Genomic DNA, 21,162 nt, shown 5'->3' with positions numbered 1-21,162 from the left:
ATCATGTGTGATGGTTTTTGAAATTTCATTTGTTGGCAAATAATTTATACATGTTAAACTACAGTTTTCTAAAAACTGTTTCTGAGATGATTCATTAATATCCATGCAATCACTAATAGGGTGTAGTAAAGAATTCGATTTAGTTAATTCTCTCATACAACTAAATGAATCAAGTTCTGCAGTTTTAGTTGATGAAATTACAGCATTGGTATTATCGGTTGCAGGTTTAAAAGATTTTAAATCGTCAAGATGGTTAAATTCCAAAAAATCATTTTGAACATACTGATCAGCAGATTTTTTTTCTTGATCATTCAATATATTTTCACATAATTTAACTTGTTCCAGTTTTTTTTTTATACATTCCAACTTATTGTTCAATACATTTAAATTATTCAAATCAACACCTACAAACGGTATAGTTGAATAATCTTTTTTATTTGCTGAAGAGTCAATACAATTGTACACATTTGCTTTCATAATATTATGAATATTTTTAATAATATCATTAATATGTTTTGATCTTTTAGTTATTTGTTTATCATGTTTATACATGCATTTATTCATTATTTGTAATATCTCATGCTTCATACTATTCATGTATGGTACAATATTTCCAGAAAACATTTTTAAGCTCAATTCCATTTGAAAAATGTCTGATAAATCAGTGTTATTCAGATAGTTTTCATCAAATGTTGCATTTTTATTAATATTGTAAGTAATTTGTGAGTTATTATATTCAATTGTTGTATTTTTATAAAGTGTTTGATTTTCTTTAATTTTGTTTTTTGTTGAATTTTTTTCACTTTTCAATGAATTATACACTAGATCTATCTTATTTAATTGTTTTGGATTTGAATTTTCTGTATTATCAAATAACAAATTTAATTGAAATGCATTGTTTTCACTTTTTTTATTGAACGTCGTGTTTGTTGTGAAACTAGACTTCTGTAAAGTAATTTGGGATTGATTTGTGTATACTATGTTTGTCACATCATTCAAACTTTTTTGAGAAACTTGTTTTATATTATTAAAAGTTGAATGTTTTGTATATTTGTCAGTTTTTTCTTGATTTTCAGCTAATAACTGCAGACTGTTATAGTGTGGCAAGGCAGTTTTATTTGATAAATTAGGAATTCCAGTGAGACATGCTGTGTTCACTAGATCTATCTTATTTGATTTGTTTGAATTTGAATTTTCTTTATTATCAAATAGCAAATTTAATTGAAATAAATTGTTTTCACTTTTTTTATTGAACGTCGTGTTTGTTGTGAAACTAGACTTCTGTAAAGTAATTTGGGATTGATTTGTGTATAATATGTTTGTCGCATCATTCAAACTTTTCTGAGAAATTTGTTTTATATTATTAAAAGTTGAATGTTTTGTATGTTTGTCAGTTTTTTCATGATTTTTTATTAATTGCAGATTGTTATATTTTGGTGAGGCAGTTTTATTTGATAGATTAGGAATTTCACTAAGACATGCTGTGTATGAAGAAATAGTCTTATCAGAATTCTTATAACATTTTTTAACCTTACTTGATTTTGATTTTGATTTTATGTCATCATTAGAAATTTTGAGACTAACTGATACTTTTTTAGAAGTTTTTTTCCTATAATATTTATTTTTAATGCTATTTTGAAGTTTACTTAAAGGACTACTGGTTGCTAAAGGTTTGTTACTCATTATTTTACAATAATCAATATCAGAATCAGAACTAGAAGGTGGATGTAAGACAGATGGCATATTATGTATAGATGTATTACGTTGAGGTAAAATTAACAACTTTGATCCTTCAGAATCTGAATAATACATTTCATTTGTATCAGAAGAAAAACTATAATATTCTTTTGCATCAGTTGGTTGATCTACCGGAGTTTCATATATTTTGTTTAAATTTTCAGTGTTATTTGTATTAAGAGTTATATTCTTAATTATGATGGATGATTTACTGGTTTCACAGTTTAAAGCATCTATAGATTTTAATAGTGATCTGGAATTATTGACTACACTCATCATTTATAGATTGGAATGAAAAATATGTAAATATATATGTGCTGACAAATTATTATTAAAGGTCTTCATTAACTATATAATATCATCTTTTTCACATGTATTTGCGTTTTCTTGTTAGGTAATTTACATGTCTGAAAAAATATAAGAACTTAGCCTACATCTAGTTATATGTACTATACTACCTACTTAAATATACATTACCTAATATTAGTTTGTGTTAATTAAATTTGATAAAACATTTACAAAAAACTCCCAAAATAGATATATTCTACATGAAAAAAAAATTTAAAAAATTAGGTGTGAGAAATATAGGTAGGTACATCATGATCAGTGGCATAATTTTGATTTTGTTGAGGGGGATGGGGGGATGGGGGGATAAATGTCAAGTGATAAGGTATGGTTCTGTGTTTTTTTAATACTCCACTTTACACTGCATTAGGTACTGTAAAACAATTTATAATTTATATTGAACGTTTTATACAACACATTTTTTTAATACCTGCATAATTAATTATTATCATTTATTAATAATTAATATAAATAGTGTCGGTCTGGCGCACCGGCCATTTCTAGGGGGATATAGCGGTTAAGTAGAATGTACCTAAACAATTATTTTAAAAACTAAACTTTGGTTTCGGATAAGCCAACAATATCTGGATCCTTTATTTTGTCTGTTTGTTGAAGAAGACATTCACTCAACTTATAAACAAATATGACATTATTAATATATCAGGATCTTCTAACAAAAAATTAAATAAACTAAGTACGTACCTATTATTTTTATAATAATTTAAAACTCATTTAATTACCTAATGTTATTTATGTTGCTTGAATTTTATTTATATTTTATGAATATAAATAGTAAAAAAGTAGGTATATTGGTTTATAATTTTTTGCTTTAATAATCATAGGTAGGTAATAATAAATAATTTTAAAGTTATAAATTAGGTACCTATTTTGATAATTAAAAATGATAAATATTTTATTATTGTGATATAAAAGTTTTGTAGGGGATCCATTGCGGTCACCACCCCCATAACTACGCCTCTCATCACGATGAGTTATTTTCAAGACCTGAACTAAATTAATATTAATTATAAAATGTAATAATATAGATATAGGTATTTAATAAAATAAAATTATAAATATAATAAATACCTAATAATTATATTGTTCAATATTCAGGTCAAAAATGATATTTACAATAAACTAATAAATCATAAAAATGTCTTATCCTGTATGACGTACAAAATAAATAAAATGTATTACCTAATTTCCTAGAGTTTGTGGAATACGACGTGGATTATACGTCGGCAGCAAATTTGAATATTTTAACGACATCTTGGATAATAATTTTCTACGATATTTAATTAAATTATTGCAAATGCCAAAATGCCAAATACATACTATAGTATTTGATCATAGAAAAGAAGTAAAAAATAAAAATCCATAGACACTCTACTATATTCTCATCGATGGACGATGATTAAATGATCTCATGGATTTTCACGCAAAAACTGTTTTAGACAAAATCAATTTTGTTTTTCAACGTTACTCAAAAACGAATATCTGTAAATACTTGAGATGTTCCCCAAACTTTTTTCATTTGAAATTTGAAATGTAGTTTTTATGTATAAATGTCGATAAAAAAATGTTCGCTGAACTAAAAATATCTTAATTCGTGAAAATGACTGTCATGGTGTATAAATGGCGTACAAAATTATTATTATGGTGATAACAGTTTGTGAACTTGTTACTAGAGAGCAGTAGCTGTACGGTTCTAGTCACACGTCAATCGTCATTGCTGATAAGGAAAATATGGAAGCGGCCGACCATCTTTCTATAAAATAGTTCCTTCTTTCTCGTTTTCGTGCCGTCTGACCGCTGACGTACTTACGTTCAAGTCTACCTCAAACATTTTATATCCGGACGACGGACGTATTATTATTTATTATTACAACACTAGTTCTACTCGCAGTTACCTTTTATTGTTAATTGTATTTGTTTGTTATTACATTTAAATTCCGTCTTACGATTAAAAATGTTTTCCAAAGTATGTAAGAATATCATCAACCAAGGGGCTAGACAGTATTCTTCAAAGGTAATAAATTGCATTTTTTATTACGGTACCTACTACACATTCGAACTAATTTAGTTGTTATAATATTTTTGTGTTAGAAATTTGATTAACAATATAAATGTCCTTTAATCAATAATTCTTGTATTTGATAAATAAATAATATATATTATTTTATATCTCTACCTTATTGGGTTGGGTGCACAATATTGCCCATGACTGCACCAAATCTTTTTGAATTAACTTTAACTTATTACCTAGGTACTTCAAAGTATGTATTGTGCAGAGAAATATGTTATATAATATTTTTTATAATCTTGACAAATATTTTATTTCATACATGTGGTTTGTATTTATTTATTTATTTTTCCCATTTATCTTCATATTCTAATAAAATATTTGTGCTTATATATATTTATAGAAAGGTTTAAAAGTAACAGTATGTGGAGGTTCGGGCGGCATTGGTCAACCCCTGTCGTTGTTGTTAAAACAAAGTCCACTCATCACAGATTTAGCAATTTACGATATTGCTCCAGTAACTCCAGGTGTGGTTGCTGATCTGAGTCACATGGACACCAATTCAAATGTAACCAGTCATGTTGGTCTGGACAACTTAAAAGTATGCATAATATGTATGAATTAATTAGTATTTAATAGATAGTTGGTACTTAATGAGTAATCAGAAAATTATCTAATTTAAAAACAAGTAAAAAATATATTTTGGCTGGCATAAATTGGTAAAATATGCACTTTTATAATTAATAACATAGGTAGGTACATACTAATAACCCATTTATAAAGTAAAAACGTACAAAATTCAATAATTTTATTGGTACTGATGTATAATTTAATTTGATTTAAAACTAATTCATAATTAACCAAGTTTTAAGTCTTTAAAAAGGATTCAAATTCATAATACTCCCATCCCTAATTAAATATGACCTTTATGAACTGTGGATAGCCCTGCTGATAATATTGCATCACTTCACATTATGTAAAGATTGTTAGAATTTTATTAACCAATAAAATAATGTACATAAAATTAATATCTCTTTATGCCAGATTAAAATTAAATAAAAGATTTGATTGAAATTATATTGTAAAAACAATTTAAAAATATAAAGTTATGTTTAAGACAATTAAGAAAATTATTATATTTCATTAAGTAAATTGATAATTTATAATAGGTAATAATTTAGATTTATAGATTGGTACTATTTGTATGTCGTTGCAATTTTCAAAATTATATGACATTTCATAAAAAAAATTTGCAATTATCTAGGTAAATAATATTATAATATAATTAAAAATTTACCTTGTTGTTTCTTTGCTGAAATCCCAATTAATTTTAACAATTAAAAATTTTTTTTTTAGAGATTAGTTTGTTTTATCATGAATAATTATATACTTATCAGTAAAGGTACAATTTCTAAGCTGTGACCAGCCATTGTGGTCAGCCACAACATATACCGCTCTCAGAGCAGTACAGTCGTGATTTTATGATTATAAGGCTGTTCCATAGCAGACCAGTTGCTGTGACCTGTCACAAAGACTGGTAGCAGCTTGGAACCTGAAGTCTTTTAATAACCATTTTTGATTAATAAACTAAAATACATTTTAGTTAATAGGTACTAAAGTCCTTAAAATTGTATAAAAATTATTTGATAGCCCATTATTTTTATGGATATAAAATTTACAGAACGTTTTATTCCACATTCCACCTACTTAAGTTTTTAATTACCTTCTAATTTGTTGTATAATACTACAATTATTGAACAATTTTATGTGTGAAAGATTTTATATATGTTTAGTATATAAATAACACATTGTCCTTAGTTTCGCATATATTATTGCTAATATCTTGGTTTCTTGGCAGTAACATATTTAATAAATTCTAAAAATAAATCATTATTTGTTTCAAGGTAAAGTTTTGATTGCCAACTTTTTACTTCCTAAATTGTCTTAAGTAATAAGGTGTCAATCATTAAATTTGATATAATTTATTTTTAACTTATTATATTAATATACCTATTTTATTTTGATGACATTTTAATTTTTATGTATTTGCCTTTTTTAGGATGCAGTAGCTGATACCGATGTAGTTATTATTCCTGCAGGAATTCCTCGTAAACCTGGTATGACAAGAGACGATTTATTCAATACAAATATTTCAATTGTATGCGATATTATTAAGGTTATTGGACAAGTCAGTCCTCATGCTCTTGTTGGAATTATATCAAATCCAGTAAGTACTTTTATTTACTATTTGTTGTTGGTTTTATGAATTATTTGTTTAGTATAGAGAATACTTAAGCTTATTGTAAAATAATAAATCAGTAATAAGCTATACCTAAAACTAAAAGCCTGTCATTCAACATGTGTTTTATAATTTATAGTGGTAATTTTCGTGTTTAGTTTTAAATTTTTAATTCTAGTTTCAACACTAGTTTTGTTTTGAGTTAAAAAGAATAAAAAAGAATAACAATAAGTTTAATATACCTATTAGGTTTATTTAAATTAACCATGCAAAATAAAAATTAGTTTTTACCAGATAAATAAAAAAAAATAACACAATTCTGTATTTATTTAAAAATTAAAAATAATTCCTTTTTATTTTTATAATATTTAAGACTGTGAATATCAAACAATAATTATAATTATTACATTTTGTTGAAGTAATAAATGTAGTGTATTATTTTTGAATTTAAGTATATCAGTACAAAAACTATTGTTAGTATTTACCTAATTATTTATTATCAAAATATTTTACTTAATCTCTTATCCAACCTATCATCTAGTCATTTTGAGAATTTTTCAAAAATGTTATTTTGTACATATGTATTTAAAAGTACTAATATTCTATTATTTTTTTTTATCTTTATTTTTAAATATATTTAAAAAAAAATATTGCATTATATTCAGAGTACTAACGATAATAAACAATAAACTCTGGGTAAAAAGTGTTGTCATCATATTTAACATATACTTTACCTGTCTTACTCAAAGAAGTATCATTTTCACACTTTGTCGGTACATCCAAGTCATAGTTGACATCTACCACTTCTATTTTCTTTGTAAGCACTTTGCAAATCATAAATGCTATAAAAATATTTGTAAATTAAAATTAAAAATCTATCTGATATGATATGAATTTGATATACCTCCATCTGAACTTGAATGTCTGTGGGCATATTTAGGACATGTTGAAAAGCAAGCGCCAATTCCAAATCTCGACCTATATGTCTTACGCCAGTCAATATTATTTTGTGAAATACTCAAAGCATTTGTTGGTGAAGTTGCATGATATAGTTGTCTCTCCCTCAATTGATAGCTGTTGCCAACTTTTAATTCCTCTTTCCATAATAAATACATACCATAAAGTTGAGGATTGTTCACTTTTTTCACTTCGAGAATCTATAGTCACCATATGATATCGATATGTTAATATTCATTACAATATATATAAACCTATTATGTCGATTAAAATATTATCAACTAAACTATGATAAATCACTTTCCAGATGAAAATTTGTTTGAGCAATATTTACTATTTTATTTATTTTTATTAAATTGCTTACTTGGAATACTTACTTTAAAATATGATTTTATACCCAAGAACAATGATCTATTTGTATAGTCATTATTATAGTCATAATCTTCAAGTACACTTTGTTGGTAAACTTTTACCAATGGTGATGCTTGAGAAAAATCACTAAATAAAAATATAGGTACAATGTTAATTCTATTGTACTAACAATATAATTTATTGTGTGTATATTGTAATATATAAAATTAATTTATATGTGCAAATTCCAAAGTGCTTTTATTTAAACCAACATCTATACTCCGTTCAGATTAAGATTGAACCGGCGGCTCGACCAAAACACGTTTTTTTCGCGCATTTCGGACATTGGTGGGAGCGTATGCACGGCGGCCAGCATCGGCGCCGAAGATCGACGATGCCTGTCGGCCAACCCAGAACGCATAGCCATCGCATAGGGGGTCAGGCACTGTTCGGCGGCTCAGTCTGCATGCGCGAAGCCGGTTCAATCTTAACCTGAGCGGAGTATAGTATATTGCTTAAAAGGACAGCAAACCCACATATAATATTTTCTCTGTCTTATAAACGATGTTGTAAACAACATACCACATAGCTAATATGCGTTAAGCAAAACAAATTTTGTGTCTTTAAATTTAATATTTGAATGAATAATTTACCTATTATTAAACTTAAGTGAGAATATTATCTGTTACTGATAGTTTAATTTTAAATTGTGTCATAAATTATAAAATATTACAATTTTTGTATCATTATAACTCGTTTTAAAATTTAAATTTAAAATTTATTTAAAATTTTATATATCAATAAAAGTCAATAGTTGAATTAGATAATATTCTTATCTTCGAGTCGGATTATGAGTCAATTCACTCTAATATTAAAACTGACAACACAAAATTGGTTCTGTTGAATGTAGCTTTGCTATGTGTAGACAAGGTCACAGGGACAACATGTTTGGCTTTTTTTTAACAAACTTTGTAACTTATAAATAAAAATCTTTTCTTGGTTTACAATTTAAATTTACTCTGTTCTCAAAATTAAATTCTTTATTTATATAAATAGATACTTACCAATCTAAAGGCATTATTATTACTTTGATTGATTCGTAGAAATTTTACTAATTCCAAACAACTTGGAAAGAATTATAATTATTTTATTAATTTATAATGAAAATCAACCAACACTCTTATAGCATTATTAGCTACTGATCTAGTTTATTTCCAGGTTGCATATTCATAATTCATTATATGATTTACTATCTAAATACAATAATTGTGGTATAGTTCTTTGTTGTAAATTTTAATGGATTTATAATTACTATAAATATATTTTATTTACTTTGTAGTTAGAAGATAGTATTTTTTATTATTATCTATCAATATTTAAGTTATTATGTCCAATGTCTCAGCAAGACAACATACTATGCACTGTATGTATTTAATTAATTTAATTTATCATTTCAGTCATGTTCAAAATATAAAAAATAATAATTAATATGTAATGTTTAATGTTAGACAAGAAAAATTGTTAACTTATTTATAAATATTACAACCTCTCTTATATGTACACAATAGTTGGAAAATATTTTATATCATAAAACATAATGGCTATATTTCATTGCTGCTTTGTGTTCAGTAATACTTTAAACTTGATTTTGTTTATCACTAGTTAGCATTAGTAACAGTGAGTTAAAAGATATTTTTATTTAATGTGTATATTTGTATATTTTATTTAGGTCAACAGTGCTGTACCTGCTGCTGCAGAAATATTGAAGAAGCTTAATGTTTATGATCCAAAAAGGTTATTTGGTGTGACTACATTAGATATTGTTCGGTCTAACAGATTCATTGCTGAACTTAAAGTAAATATTGTTTGTTGCTATAATTTAAATTATATATTTGATGTATTACATAATTAATAAATACCTATTTTTTTAAGTGTCTTAATGCTACCGATGTGAATGTTCCTGTTATCGGCGGACATTCCGGACCAACAATAATTCCCTTAATATCTCAATGTACACCTCAAGTGAAATTTGATCATGACGTGCTCGTGAAGCTTACAAAACGCATTCAAGTAAGAGATGTTTCTTTTTTTTTTCTAATTAGGCTTACTGAGTTTAATTTTTTTTGCACATTTTCTAAAATAAATGCATTATATTTATTCTATTTCAGGAAGCCGGTACTGAAGTTGTACAAGCTAAGGCTGGAGCTGGTTCTGCAACCCTGTCTATGGCATATGCAGGCGCTAAATTTACAACCTCTATGTGTAGAGCGATTCTTGGCGAACCAAATGTTGTGGAATGCTCATTCGTAGAATCAACAGTGACCGACTCACCATACTTCAGTACACCAGTTCTTATTGGGGTAATTTCATACTTGTATTATTTGTTATATTTCCTTCTGAATAATATTCATAGGAATTTATCTTCCATGGCAATGTTTATATATTTTTTTTTTTTTATGAACAGAAAATATTTTATTTAATTGAATGCCAGTCAAATCCAACATAATTGTCTTGTTTGATCTTGTACAAATTATGATAACAGTTTCATAATTGCAATATTGCATGTTTATGTATACATAGATTTTACACAATCCTATTTTTCTGCGCTTATCAAACTATTATCATATTAGAATAAACAGATTCAATTCACTCATTTTTTTTTATTAAACTTAATGCTGAATAATCTTCATCCAAGTTGCAATTAAGTGCCATACTTTTACCATCGACGGTATATAATTTTTTGCTTTTATTCTTTTCTAGAAAAATGGAATTGAAAAGAACTTTGGCATGGGAAACCTGTCAGATTTTGAAAAAGAATTACTAAAGGCTGCCTTACCTGAATTGGCTTCCAACATTAAGAAAGGAGCAGACTTTGGCAAGAACTACAAATAAATGTCATAAATAGGTTACTATAATTCCAATCCATTGTATTATTTACAACGTACTGCTACTTAAAAGTATTTAGATTGAAATTGTGCCCTCTCTGCTACATGACAAAATCTTATGTTTATCGAATATTATTATGTACAAGATTTAAGAATTTGCTCGAAATTAAATTATAAAAATTAGGCATATGATTCGTTATTTAATATATATTATAAACTATGTCACGATAAATCCTAGTTTACACAATAAATAATAATATTTAGGTATACTAAAACATATTACAATTTGTTATTATTTTTTGTTTGAATTCTCATCTCTGCAATGATTGCAAAAATGTTGTTGGGATGTACACCAACTGCTTAACCCAGTTTTCTTTTGAATAAGTCTTTTTTTTATCCAATTTTTTCACAAAAATATGTGAACTTAAAGACTACATTATTACACACTGATGCAGTGTAATGTGTTTCATGGCTGGAACTACCAATAGCGCCACAGACCAGTTTAAAAACTGCTGTTCTAGAGTAAAATTGCATAAAAAAAAAAAGTGTGCATACTAATTAGTAACCAAAAGTAATCTGTTGTCAAACTTTTCCAAGTACCCCAATTATCTTACTAGAAATTATTAAATTATAGAAATGAGAAATTATATTTGACAAAAATATACATACAATTTGAACACACTAATTTATTTAAAAAATATATTATGTTTATCAAACAAAATGTTCAACTAAAAAATAAATAAAATAAAATTATAATTTATTTTTTTTAATTAGGCACACACAATAGAAATAGTATATTATATACATGTGTGTTATTTTTTTTGTTTCCAACTTCTTTTTTCAATTGAATAGATTAAAAATAATACAAAAATATGTGCAATAATATTTTTAATACTATTGGGTTTTGTTATAATATTGATCTTAACAATTAATGAGTTGAAATAATTATAATATATGTTAGGGTATTTTCAATAGATATAATTTAAACATCTATAGGTATACAAATTCAAACTATTAAATTTGGGAAATTTCAGTCAAAACATCATCAGTAAATTCGTATAGAGTACACTTGAATCAGGTAACAGTAACAGTATATCAGTATTAATACGTATGGCTAATAACTCACTAAGAGCTATACTCTTTGAATATATTTCCGGCTATTACAAGCTTCTGTATTTCAGACGTTCCTTCATAAATCTCTGTTATCCGTGCATCGCGATAGTGCCGTTCGGCAGGCATGTCGGAAACATAACCCATACCGCCCAACACTTGAATACACTGGTGTGCATTGAATGTTGCTGCTTCAGACGCAGCTAATTTGGCCATTGCAGCTTCCTTTAGAAGAAAAATCATTTTCATTTTTTAAATTAACAAATGTAATTAAATCTATGAACCTTTGTGTATGGTTTGTGTTCGTCTTTTAAAACAGCTGCTCTCCATGTTAACAGTCTTGCACTTTCTACTCGTAAAGACATATCAGCAATTTTATTCTACAAAAAAATATGTATGGTATTTTTCATTCAAATACACACTTCAATTAATAACAGCATTATTTAAAAACCAATAAATACCTGAATACTTTGCAGTTTAGATATAGGAGCGCCAAATGCAATTCTCTTTGTTGCATATTCAACAGCAACATCGAGAGATGCTTGCGCTATTCCTAGTGCCTGAGAAGCAATCCCGATGCGGCCAGCATCTAAAACATTGCACTTATTTAAGAACAATAAATATAAACAAAAATAAAATAAAATTACCCAAAGTCATCATTGCAATTTTGAATCCCATACCAGGTTCACCCAAGATGTTTTCTTCTGGAATTGAACAGTCTTCAAATATTAAATTACTAGTAGACGAACCTCGTATACCAAGTTTATCTTCTTTTTTACCCAGTGAAAACCCTATGAATAAATGTAAATTCATCATTCATACCATACATTTATAAACCTCTAAACATCTATACTATACTTAAAATACTATAATTACCCGGATATTCTCTTCTTACTAAAAATGCACTAATTCCTTTGTGTTTCTTAGTTTTGTCGGTAGTTGCAAATACGACTGATGCTTTGGCTTCGTGAGCATTAGTAATCCATGATTTGGTACCATTTAAAATCCAACTTGATCCACTTTTAACAGCCATAGTAGAAGCTGCACCAGCATCACTTCCATTACCTTAAAAAATTTTTAAAACAAACTATAATGGATAGTACAACATTTTGCACTTGAATTAGTAATCAAAACTAAGATAATCAATCGTTTATATTGCAATCAATTTTAAAGTTTTTGTAGAAACAAAAAAAAAACCACAATATAATATTAATAATTACACTGTATTACAATATATTATATTTCACTATTAGGTCAATATTAATTGAGTTGTATATTATCATTATTCATAAAAATAATTTTTATGGATCTTTTACAATTAAGGTTTCGTCTTAAAAAAAAGGGTGAGAAACACTGGTATACACTTTTTCACTAATTTATACGAGAGATCCTGCAACATTATTATACATTTTGTTGATGTTTGATAAAATAGAAACATTGTAATTCAAACCTCATTCAACTATAGATAAAATAATATATTAAATCAAGAATGATAAATAAATCATTAAAGGTCATGTTTAATCTAAATTAGTATTAGTAATTACTAATTACCATCTTTTTTGTAAAAGGTTGAACTATTAACCTGAATTATGATCCAAATAATTATTCAGATTTTATAATTATTGTTTATTTTTATCAAAACATTAAATATCAATAACCATATCTATCTACTGATTAAATCATTCGACAATAAAATTAAATAAATCATGAAATTTGATTGTTTCTACATAATAAATCATTTATTTATACAAGAACAAGACTTGTCTGAAATCTATTTCAAGAACATATTGTTCAACAATAAATGTTTTATTTACCTGGTTCACTAAGACCAAAACATCCAATTTTTTCACCAGTTGTAAAAGGCCTGATAAACTCTTCTCTTTGTTGATCATTTCCAAATTTATTAATTGGGCCAAGGTACAAAGAATTATTTACACTCATAATGACACCAGCTGATGCACAACCTCTAAAATAAACCATAAATATTGACATTCAAATAATGGATAGAGGTAATAAGAAGTAGGTATATTCTTATGTGGTTTTAATGTACCTAGAAATTTCTTCTATTGCAATAGCATATGCTAAATAATCAAGACCAGTACCGCCTAATGATTCTGGAATATCAATTGCCATTAATCCAAGTTCTCCCATTTCTTTAATCTGAATTACATAAAAATATATTTCAATAATATAAACACAACCTTTAAATGTAGAAAAATATATTTTTCTCATTATATACTTATAATATTACAATTTCCTAACAATATACCTAGTCAATATTATACAAAACTTCTATTATAGCCTATAGATAATATATTATGACATTTTATCTTATATAGATATTTAAAATATTATCTATCAATCCACTGCACCTATTTTGTCTATATATGGTGTAAATAATCTGAGCAAATTACTGCAATTTACTGCAACAGTACTTGAAATGTAACAATAACCTTTGAATTCAATTATAAATGCATTTCTAATATCAACATGGAATATTAGAATGTAAATATAAATATAAATGCTGTCAATTACATAATATAAGCCGTATAATCATCACATTTAGTATTTATCATATTATAGGCATTAAACATGCATAATGTGAATAACGAAATAACTATCTACAATATTTCAATGGCATAATTGAACCTACTTCAGGTTAATTTTTTTTTTCAATATTATATAATTTATCAACACAAATGCAATTTCAAAACAAAAGTGTGAAATAGTCCACACAGACTTTGCATCATATAATATAGATATAGTGTAAGATTATTTCCATATAAATTTCATTGCGTTAAATTATATTACTAACAGATTGTAAGTACCTATTAATTTACCAAATTTATCAATGCTGCAGATTCATGATACCTACATATTACCTATTTACCTATAAGTATTACGCTTTAAATTCAAACGTTTATCACAAGTCACAGACCTGTTTCTCGGGAAATAAATGTTCCTTGTCCACTTTGGCTGCAACAGGTTTTAGTTCTCCTTCCGCAAAATCTCTACATGTCTTATACAACAAGCGATGAGTCTCTGACAAGGACGACATAGATGCTATTGACCTTTTCGCGACGCCATTCAGAGCAAACTTCACCCCTACACAATGTAACAATACACATATTAGACTTAATACACCAGACCAGTATTCAAAGACCAGTATATAAACTATATTATTTATTTTGTATTAATCAATTCGACCTTAACTCGATTAGAATATTGCGAGAAAAAAAAATTATAATATCATTTACCTGGCATCGTCAAAAAAGAAGATAATTTTAAACTCGACATGATGATTTTTTTTTTTTGTTTCTGATTCAAACAAACTTATAATAAGACAATATTAATAAACTTGAGTAATACACTATACACGACGAGTCGGGGCATATATAGAAGTGGACGTGATGCAGTCTGAAAGTCACTCGTACAAGTCGACTGGCCGAATGAGCTGCTAATATAATATTATGAAGTAGTTTAATGTAGTGCAGTACCAATTATTCAAATAACATTTCCGTGAACATTACGACTGTACCGCCTGTTCAGAAAATAATTAATGGAAATCACGACTGCACTCTAGTAGTAATAAGAAGCGTTATACGTTCGTACTTCGTTTAATTTTCCGTACGGTTTTATCACGAATAACGTCTTGCATTAGGGGCGGCAAATGGCAATACTACAATGATAATTTATCAAACAAAATAATAACTAATAAAGTAATAAGTGGGTACAAAACGAATTCGACAATGAAAATACCTATAATACCATGCTAATACCTACAATAATATCATGCGTAATGCGTTTAATATCCCAAAATCTAAATGACTAAGGGTTCAACTATCCGAAATATTCTAAGATAAATGTTATTCTTTCGACACGGCCGCGTGAAAGATTTGTCCCTCATAAACACCTCCGGACCACCCCCATCAAAAAATTATTTTCTGTTAACGTGCTTGACTAGTCTTAATGACTTACACTTAATTATAGTGACCATACTTTTCACACTATACAGACATCAGTACATCACACAGTAACAGAAGGTACTTATATACAGTGCGTTTCACCAAGCATGCTCACCCCTTTTTTCTTCGATAATGCAGTTATTCAAAATCTGATTTTTGGAATTTTTAAACATAGGCCATATATATTATTACCAAGTACCAACTATCAAAATTACCTGCTAATTGCTATCAAAGTAATGTGATTTTGTGTATTACCAAATTACCTATACGTTCTTACAATAGCGGGCAAAGTGTCGGTTAACGCTAGCCGGATGATAACAGATTTTATTATATAATTTTTTTTATTTTATAATTCCGCCGGTTAAGTGTCGATTAACTTTAACCGGAGGTCGTAAGAACCAGCCTTAAAGGAATCCCGGAAAAAAAGACCAAGGGAAAAAAAACATAGAAAAAAAGGACAATTTACACTTTTTGAAAACTAAATTTTAAAACAGAGAATAATCATTTTAGTTATTTTGTTGTAATTTTATAATTAATATGTACATTATAATATATTTTTTGGATATTATACACAATTTAAATTGAATAAAAGGAGAAATTACCTTCATTACAAATTTACATAATATTATTTATACGACCATCATGTAAACAGTATACACACAGAAAATTGCCTATATTGAACTCCTTAAAAATACAAATCTTCATCTCTATATTATTATATTAAATACAATATAACTTGTGGTATAATAATATAGAGTAAAATAAATTTTTATTACTGGAAATTCCCTATGTAGAGATCACAGTGACTTTTTCACACTTTATCATAAAATATAACTAGTGGTAAAATATAAAGTAAATAATATTATATTAAATACAATATAATTTGTGGTATAATATAGAGTAAAATAAATTTTTATTACTGGAAATTCCCTATGCAGAGATCACAGTGACCTATGTAGATTTTCATACGTTTATGCTATTATTTTAGTGAACAACATTTAGTCTGTTGACAGTCACTGAAGTGTTAAAGTGTTTTAAATAATATAAAAATTTGAAATGGAAGTTTTTAAATCCAACAAAGGCGGTGACAAAATGCCTTTTGAAGGCTACACATATACAGTTAAATACATTGGTGTAAATCATATTGCATGGAGATGTTCAAAAAGAAATAGTACAAATTGTCCTGCAATACTAAAGACTAGTATCTTGAAAACGAACCATTCTGTGACAATAGGACATAGTCACTTTGCGAACAAATCCGAGTCTAAAATCAAGATATAAATTATAAATATAAAACAAAATAGGTTTAATAATAATATTACTGACTTTAATGATGCAGGTGGGTAAATCAAATGTTGTATTCACACAAATAAAGCATGTTTGTATTCCTAATGTTAATATTATAACATAATAATATTGTACTTTAAGATGATTGGTGTACAACTGGAAAACCATTCCACAAACGTTTACTGCTTGCTGACAATGGAATAGGTTCCACTGAAAGAATAATATAGGCAATTTTCTAAATTTAAATTGTGTATAATATCCAAAAAATATATTATAATGTACATATTAATTATAAAATTACAGCAAAATAACTAAAATGATTTTTCTCGGTTTTAAAATGTAGTTTTCAAAAATTGTAAATTGTCCTTTTTTTCTGTTGGTCTTTTTTTCCTTGGTCTTTTTTTCTGTGTTCTTTTTTTCCGATTACCGCCTTAAAGAGTGTAGTAGTTGATACTGGTACAGTGGCATGGCCAAATAGATTTGGAAAATATGAGGGCTACATAGAAAGTAGGTAGGTACTTAATTAATATTAATTCATCACCGTTTTAATTTGTAAACGATATGGTCCAATACAAACTAGATTCAAATATTCAATATAGCATATCGATTTTATATTTTAAACATTAAACTACCTACTCTTTCAATTTTTTAAAAAAGGTACCTATAAAATAACGTTCGAAAAAATATTCCTCTAAATAATTAACAGTAAAAATAACAGGATCTCATTTGAAAAACAGAAGTTAATTTAAAAATGGTATTTAAGTATGATATTTAAAAATTCCAAAAATCAAAATTGTAATAAATTCATTAAATGAAAAAATGGGGGTGAGCAGCATGTTTAGAGAACCACCTTGTTATTTATATATAATAGACAGGTAGTATTTAATAGGGCTGGGATTTTAATACATTAAAAAATCTCTAATATTTTCCTAAGAAAAATGCATTTCAAAATGTATTTTGTACAGTTTAATAAATAATACAAGTATAGAGGAAACGTGTAGTACAATTGTTAATTTTTTCAGAAGTCATTTCAAAATAGGTCCTACCTAGTAACAAAGATAGAATTATATAGACGAGAAGCTAAGCATTATTTTGACTACCTACTTAGGTATCGTGTACAGACACAAAAAAAAATTTATTACGCAGAGCATACATTTTCTAATACTTTCGTAATAACTCTAATTTTTAAACTAACGATACTAAATGTGAACTGCTGTTCGTACATTTTCAATACAATATGGATACAATAAAATACCCATGTAAAGTTTCATGTCATCTTAAATAGTGGTCATGACCATAGAGCTATTAACTAAGTTAATAGGTCTATGGTCATGACGGCCAGAAGTGCCGCCAAATATAGATAACCGTTCGACTTATCAACACAGAATCCCATTCTGTGTTATCACTAAGTTAGTAATAATTGTTATCAAATAAACAACAACATAATATTATTTAAAAGATAATTTATTTTGTTGTTCACAGACTTCTATTAAATCATTCGATTAGGTATTTGAAATTTGAACAAAAATACAGACTATACATTCGTACAGTGTTGTATTCATACGTTTTAGTAAAAAATTGCCATGCATAAGTATATTATGTCAGATGAAGCCATACAATATTGGAGCTAATTATGAAACTTAAAGGTGAGAATATTGTTGATAGGTTTTTATTTTTAAGCTATTTTACTGTGCTATTAACGTTAGTTAATACTCACCTGTTCACGGGACACTTTGTTTAATATCTAATTGTGTGCGTGGACATACATTTGTATATCAAAAGGGTTCAGCCCGTTTAGTCAAAATAAATTAATAAATAAATAATTATATGTTACAATATCAATTAAAATATTCATAACTTGTTATAAAAATAAAATACAAATAAATACTTAGTGCATCTCTATAAGGTTCCTTCAAAAATATTTTTGCTTTTAAGTTTGATTATAATATTATGTCATATTACTCTAATATTAAATCTAACAGTACAAAATTGGATCTATTTTACTCACACTTGCATGTAGCTCGTTATTCAAAGAGAGAAAACAAATGGTGCACTGACATATTTTTAACAAAGTTTTTATCTTTTAAACAATACAATTTTTCTGAGCTAGAATCCAATTTCAATAACACAAAGGGCCTCAACATATTTAAATTGCAAAGAAACAAATAAGTAGTTTGGACTTCAGTATATTTTCAGAAAATTAAGTGAATCTGGTTAGATGACAGGTAAAAATTGAAAATTCCCAGGTGTTTTTAAATACATTGGGAAAAACAGTTCTTTTAGCATTTTCTATAGACTATACAATTATTAAAACAATTTTACTCTTTTTGAGCTAACTATAGGGATAAGACATTTTGGTGGGATTACATTGAAATTATTAATTAGTTTTCTTTATTTACTGTAATTTTAGCATATCCCATACCTAATTGATAACAATTATGATACTATACGGTTATCAACTACATTTGTTTTTAGAAACAAAAAGCTATTTTAGAACTCGTCACTATTGATCTGATTGTTATGACAATATTGGATCTGTATTTTTGGACATAGCAAGTAAGTGGCAACTTGATACAAAATAATGTACTATTGAGTGTGCAAACATATGTGAATATTGTGAACATCTAAAATTTCATATAGGTACAAACTAATGAGTTGTACACTTTAATTATTGGTATAGGTAGGTTAATATGAATTGTTTATTTAATATATGATATAACATTCATTCATAATTCATAATTCATATCTTTCAGGTCCATTGTCCATTTGTTGTTGTTAAGTAAATGTGACTTACACTTAAGGGGATTGGACGCAACTATTTTCTGTCTTTGTCCAATGCACGCGCAACATAGGATTATAGACGTGTTCTATTTCAAACATAGCGATTAATCTAGTGAAGCGTTAAGAATTCTGAAAATAGATTTGAATTTTTCATCAAGTCTACTTGAGATCAACTTTCCCACATTTTTGATATTATCCCCCCAAAATCATAATAAAGATATATTAAGAAGAGTAATTAAAAAATTGACATATTTTAATTTTTGGAGAAGTTTCAATCAAAAAATCAAAAATGTGGGAAAGGTGATCTCAAGAAGACTTGACGAGGAATTCAAATGTTTTCAGGATTCTTATCTCTTCACTAGATTAATTGGTACGTTGAAAATAGAACACATATATAATCCTATGTTGCACATGTGTTAGACAAAGACAGAAAATCACCGCTTCCAATCTCTAACGGTTATTTTCAAACAACGGTTATTGCTAGATTTCAATGTTAATAATAAAATTAAATTTTAATTAAAAAATACTCTGCTCAAAAATTTAAATTTTTACTTTTTAAATACTCACTAAAAACATTGTTTCACATATTTTATTATTATTATGATTTTAGAGTTTACACACATATTTTGCCTGTGTCTTGTTCTAAACAATTGGATCAAAAGCCACTTCCAGCTGTTATTACACATATAATTTGTGAAGTCATAACTATCGTACAAGATTTTTTGACAAACGCTTCACTTGTCAAAATGGTACGCATGAGCTGTGAATAAATATATATTGAAGATGTTGCTGATACGATGTTAAAACAATCGGGGTGTCCTATATACATACAAATGCAGTAGGAACATTTCTTGATCATATAGCAATATTAATTATCATATTTAATTAAATGTGTAAATTATAGGTTTACTGGTCATCAAACCTGTTCCCATTCATGGAACTTACTTCTCAACAAGGAAAGACTAACTACTTTGAAAGAAAACTATGCAAACACCAATTACCTTCAGTTGCACTCTGAATCATAATTGTGAATAAAATTATTTGTCAAAGACTTATTTATAATTATAAGAAAACTCTATTTTTTAATTTTATAATTGAAGAGAAAAGTATTTAAAATCATTATTAATTATACTATCATAGTTTTCATATTTGTCGTATTTATAGTTAAATTGTAATTAAAAATTTAGAAGTATATGATTAATTTCTTGTAATTTATTGTTATACTTGCAGCAGTTTTTTTGTACATACTAAATAAGAAATTCTTACTAAGTATAAATAAATAAATTATAATATAATATAAGATGTAACTGTAGGCATATAAAACAATTAAAACATTTTGTTTTTTATGTTTATGGATGTAACAGAACTTTAAACTAAATCTTATGATCAATATGTTATATTGTTATTTTCAACTTTTTAACTTAAGTTTTACTGTTTTTCTTTCATAAAAACTAATGATTTTGGCAATTAATTTTTGTA

The 21,162-nt window shown here is 26.9% G+C and overlaps 3 protein-coding genes and 1 long non-coding RNA gene across 4 annotated transcripts; 2 read left to right on the top strand and 2 right to left on the bottom strand.

The window, feature by feature from the left end:
* Positions 1 to 3,870: 3,870 nt before the first annotated feature.
* On the top strand, positions 3,871 to 10,825 carry LOC100145825 (mitochondrial malate dehydrogenase). The gene is given in 7 exon segments (NM_001126203.2): positions 3,871 to 4,114; positions 4,512 to 4,709; positions 6,168 to 6,335; positions 9,385 to 9,510; positions 9,588 to 9,725; positions 9,824 to 10,015; positions 10,416 to 10,825. Coding segments are annotated over 7 exon segments (1,014 nt in total). The 5' UTR covers positions 3,871 to 4,054; the 3' UTR covers positions 10,548 to 10,825.
* Positions 6,847 to 7,852, bottom strand: LOC107885029 (protein mono-ADP-ribosyltransferase PARP12-like). The gene is made up of 3 exons (XM_029491725.1): positions 7,682 to 7,852; positions 7,252 to 7,504; positions 6,847 to 7,189 (listed from the first exon to the last, which is right to left on the bottom strand). Exons 2-3 carry the CDS (start codon positions 7,460 to 7,462, stop codon positions 7,017 to 7,019), a joined length of 384 nt encoding a protein of 127 aa, XP_029347585.1. The 5' UTR covers positions 7,463 to 7,504; positions 7,682 to 7,852; the 3' UTR covers positions 6,847 to 7,016.
* Positions 10,826 to 11,411: 586 nt separating the features above from the next.
* On the bottom strand, positions 11,412 to 15,151 carry LOC100168685 (short-chain specific acyl-CoA dehydrogenase, mitochondrial). Its single transcript, XM_008189709.3, has 9 exons — positions 14,908 to 15,151; positions 14,589 to 14,755; positions 13,701 to 13,810; positions 13,465 to 13,616; positions 12,527 to 12,715; positions 12,298 to 12,441; positions 12,112 to 12,239; positions 11,935 to 12,030; positions 11,412 to 11,875 (listed from the first exon to the last, which is right to left on the bottom strand). Exons 1-9 carry the CDS (start codon positions 14,945 to 14,947, stop codon positions 11,666 to 11,668), a joined length of 1,236 nt encoding a protein of 411 aa, XP_008187931.1. The 5' UTR covers positions 14,948 to 15,151; the 3' UTR covers positions 11,412 to 11,665.
* A 3,197-nt stretch (positions 15,152 to 18,348) lies between these two features.
* Positions 18,349 to 20,782, top strand: LOC103310672. The gene is made up of 3 exons (XR_511166.3): positions 18,349 to 18,548; positions 20,294 to 20,521; positions 20,588 to 20,782. It is a non-coding gene; the product is annotated as an uncharacterized LOC103310672 (long non-coding RNA).
* Positions 20,783 to 21,162: the final 380 nt, after the last annotated feature.

The sequence above is a fragment of the Acyrthosiphon pisum genome, chromosome A3, assembly GCF_005508785.2.
Source record: "Acyrthosiphon pisum isolate AL4f chromosome A3, pea_aphid_22Mar2018_4r6ur, whole genome shotgun sequence".
In the NCBI taxonomy this organism is placed as follows: domain Eukaryota; kingdom Metazoa; phylum Arthropoda; class Insecta; order Hemiptera; family Aphididae; genus Acyrthosiphon; species Acyrthosiphon pisum.
Note: the sequence above shows the minus strand (reverse complement) of the source record. Positions and strands in the feature narration are given on the sequence as shown.

Bases quoted from the DNA above. Each gene is read 5' to 3' on its own strand.
- LOC107885029 (XM_029491725.1), bottom strand. From the start codon at position 7,462: ATGTATTTATTATGGAAAGAGGAATTAAAAGTTGGCAACAGCTATCAA. The intron at 7,190-7,251 runs GTATATCAAATT...ATATTTTTATAG, and splicing joins ACATTCAAGTTCAGATGGAG to CATTTATGATTTGCAAAGTG.
- LOC100168685 (XM_008189709.3), bottom strand. From the start codon at position 14,947: ATGTCGAGTTTAAAATTATCTTCTTTTTTGACGATGCCAG. The intron at 12,442-12,526 runs GTAATTATAGTA...ATTTATTCATAG, and splicing joins AGTAAGAAGAGAATATCCGG to GGTTTTCACTGGGTAAAAAA. The intron at 12,240-12,297 runs GTAATTTTATTT...GCAATGTTTTAG, and splicing joins AATTGCAATGATGACTTTGG to ATGCTGGCCGCATCGGGATT.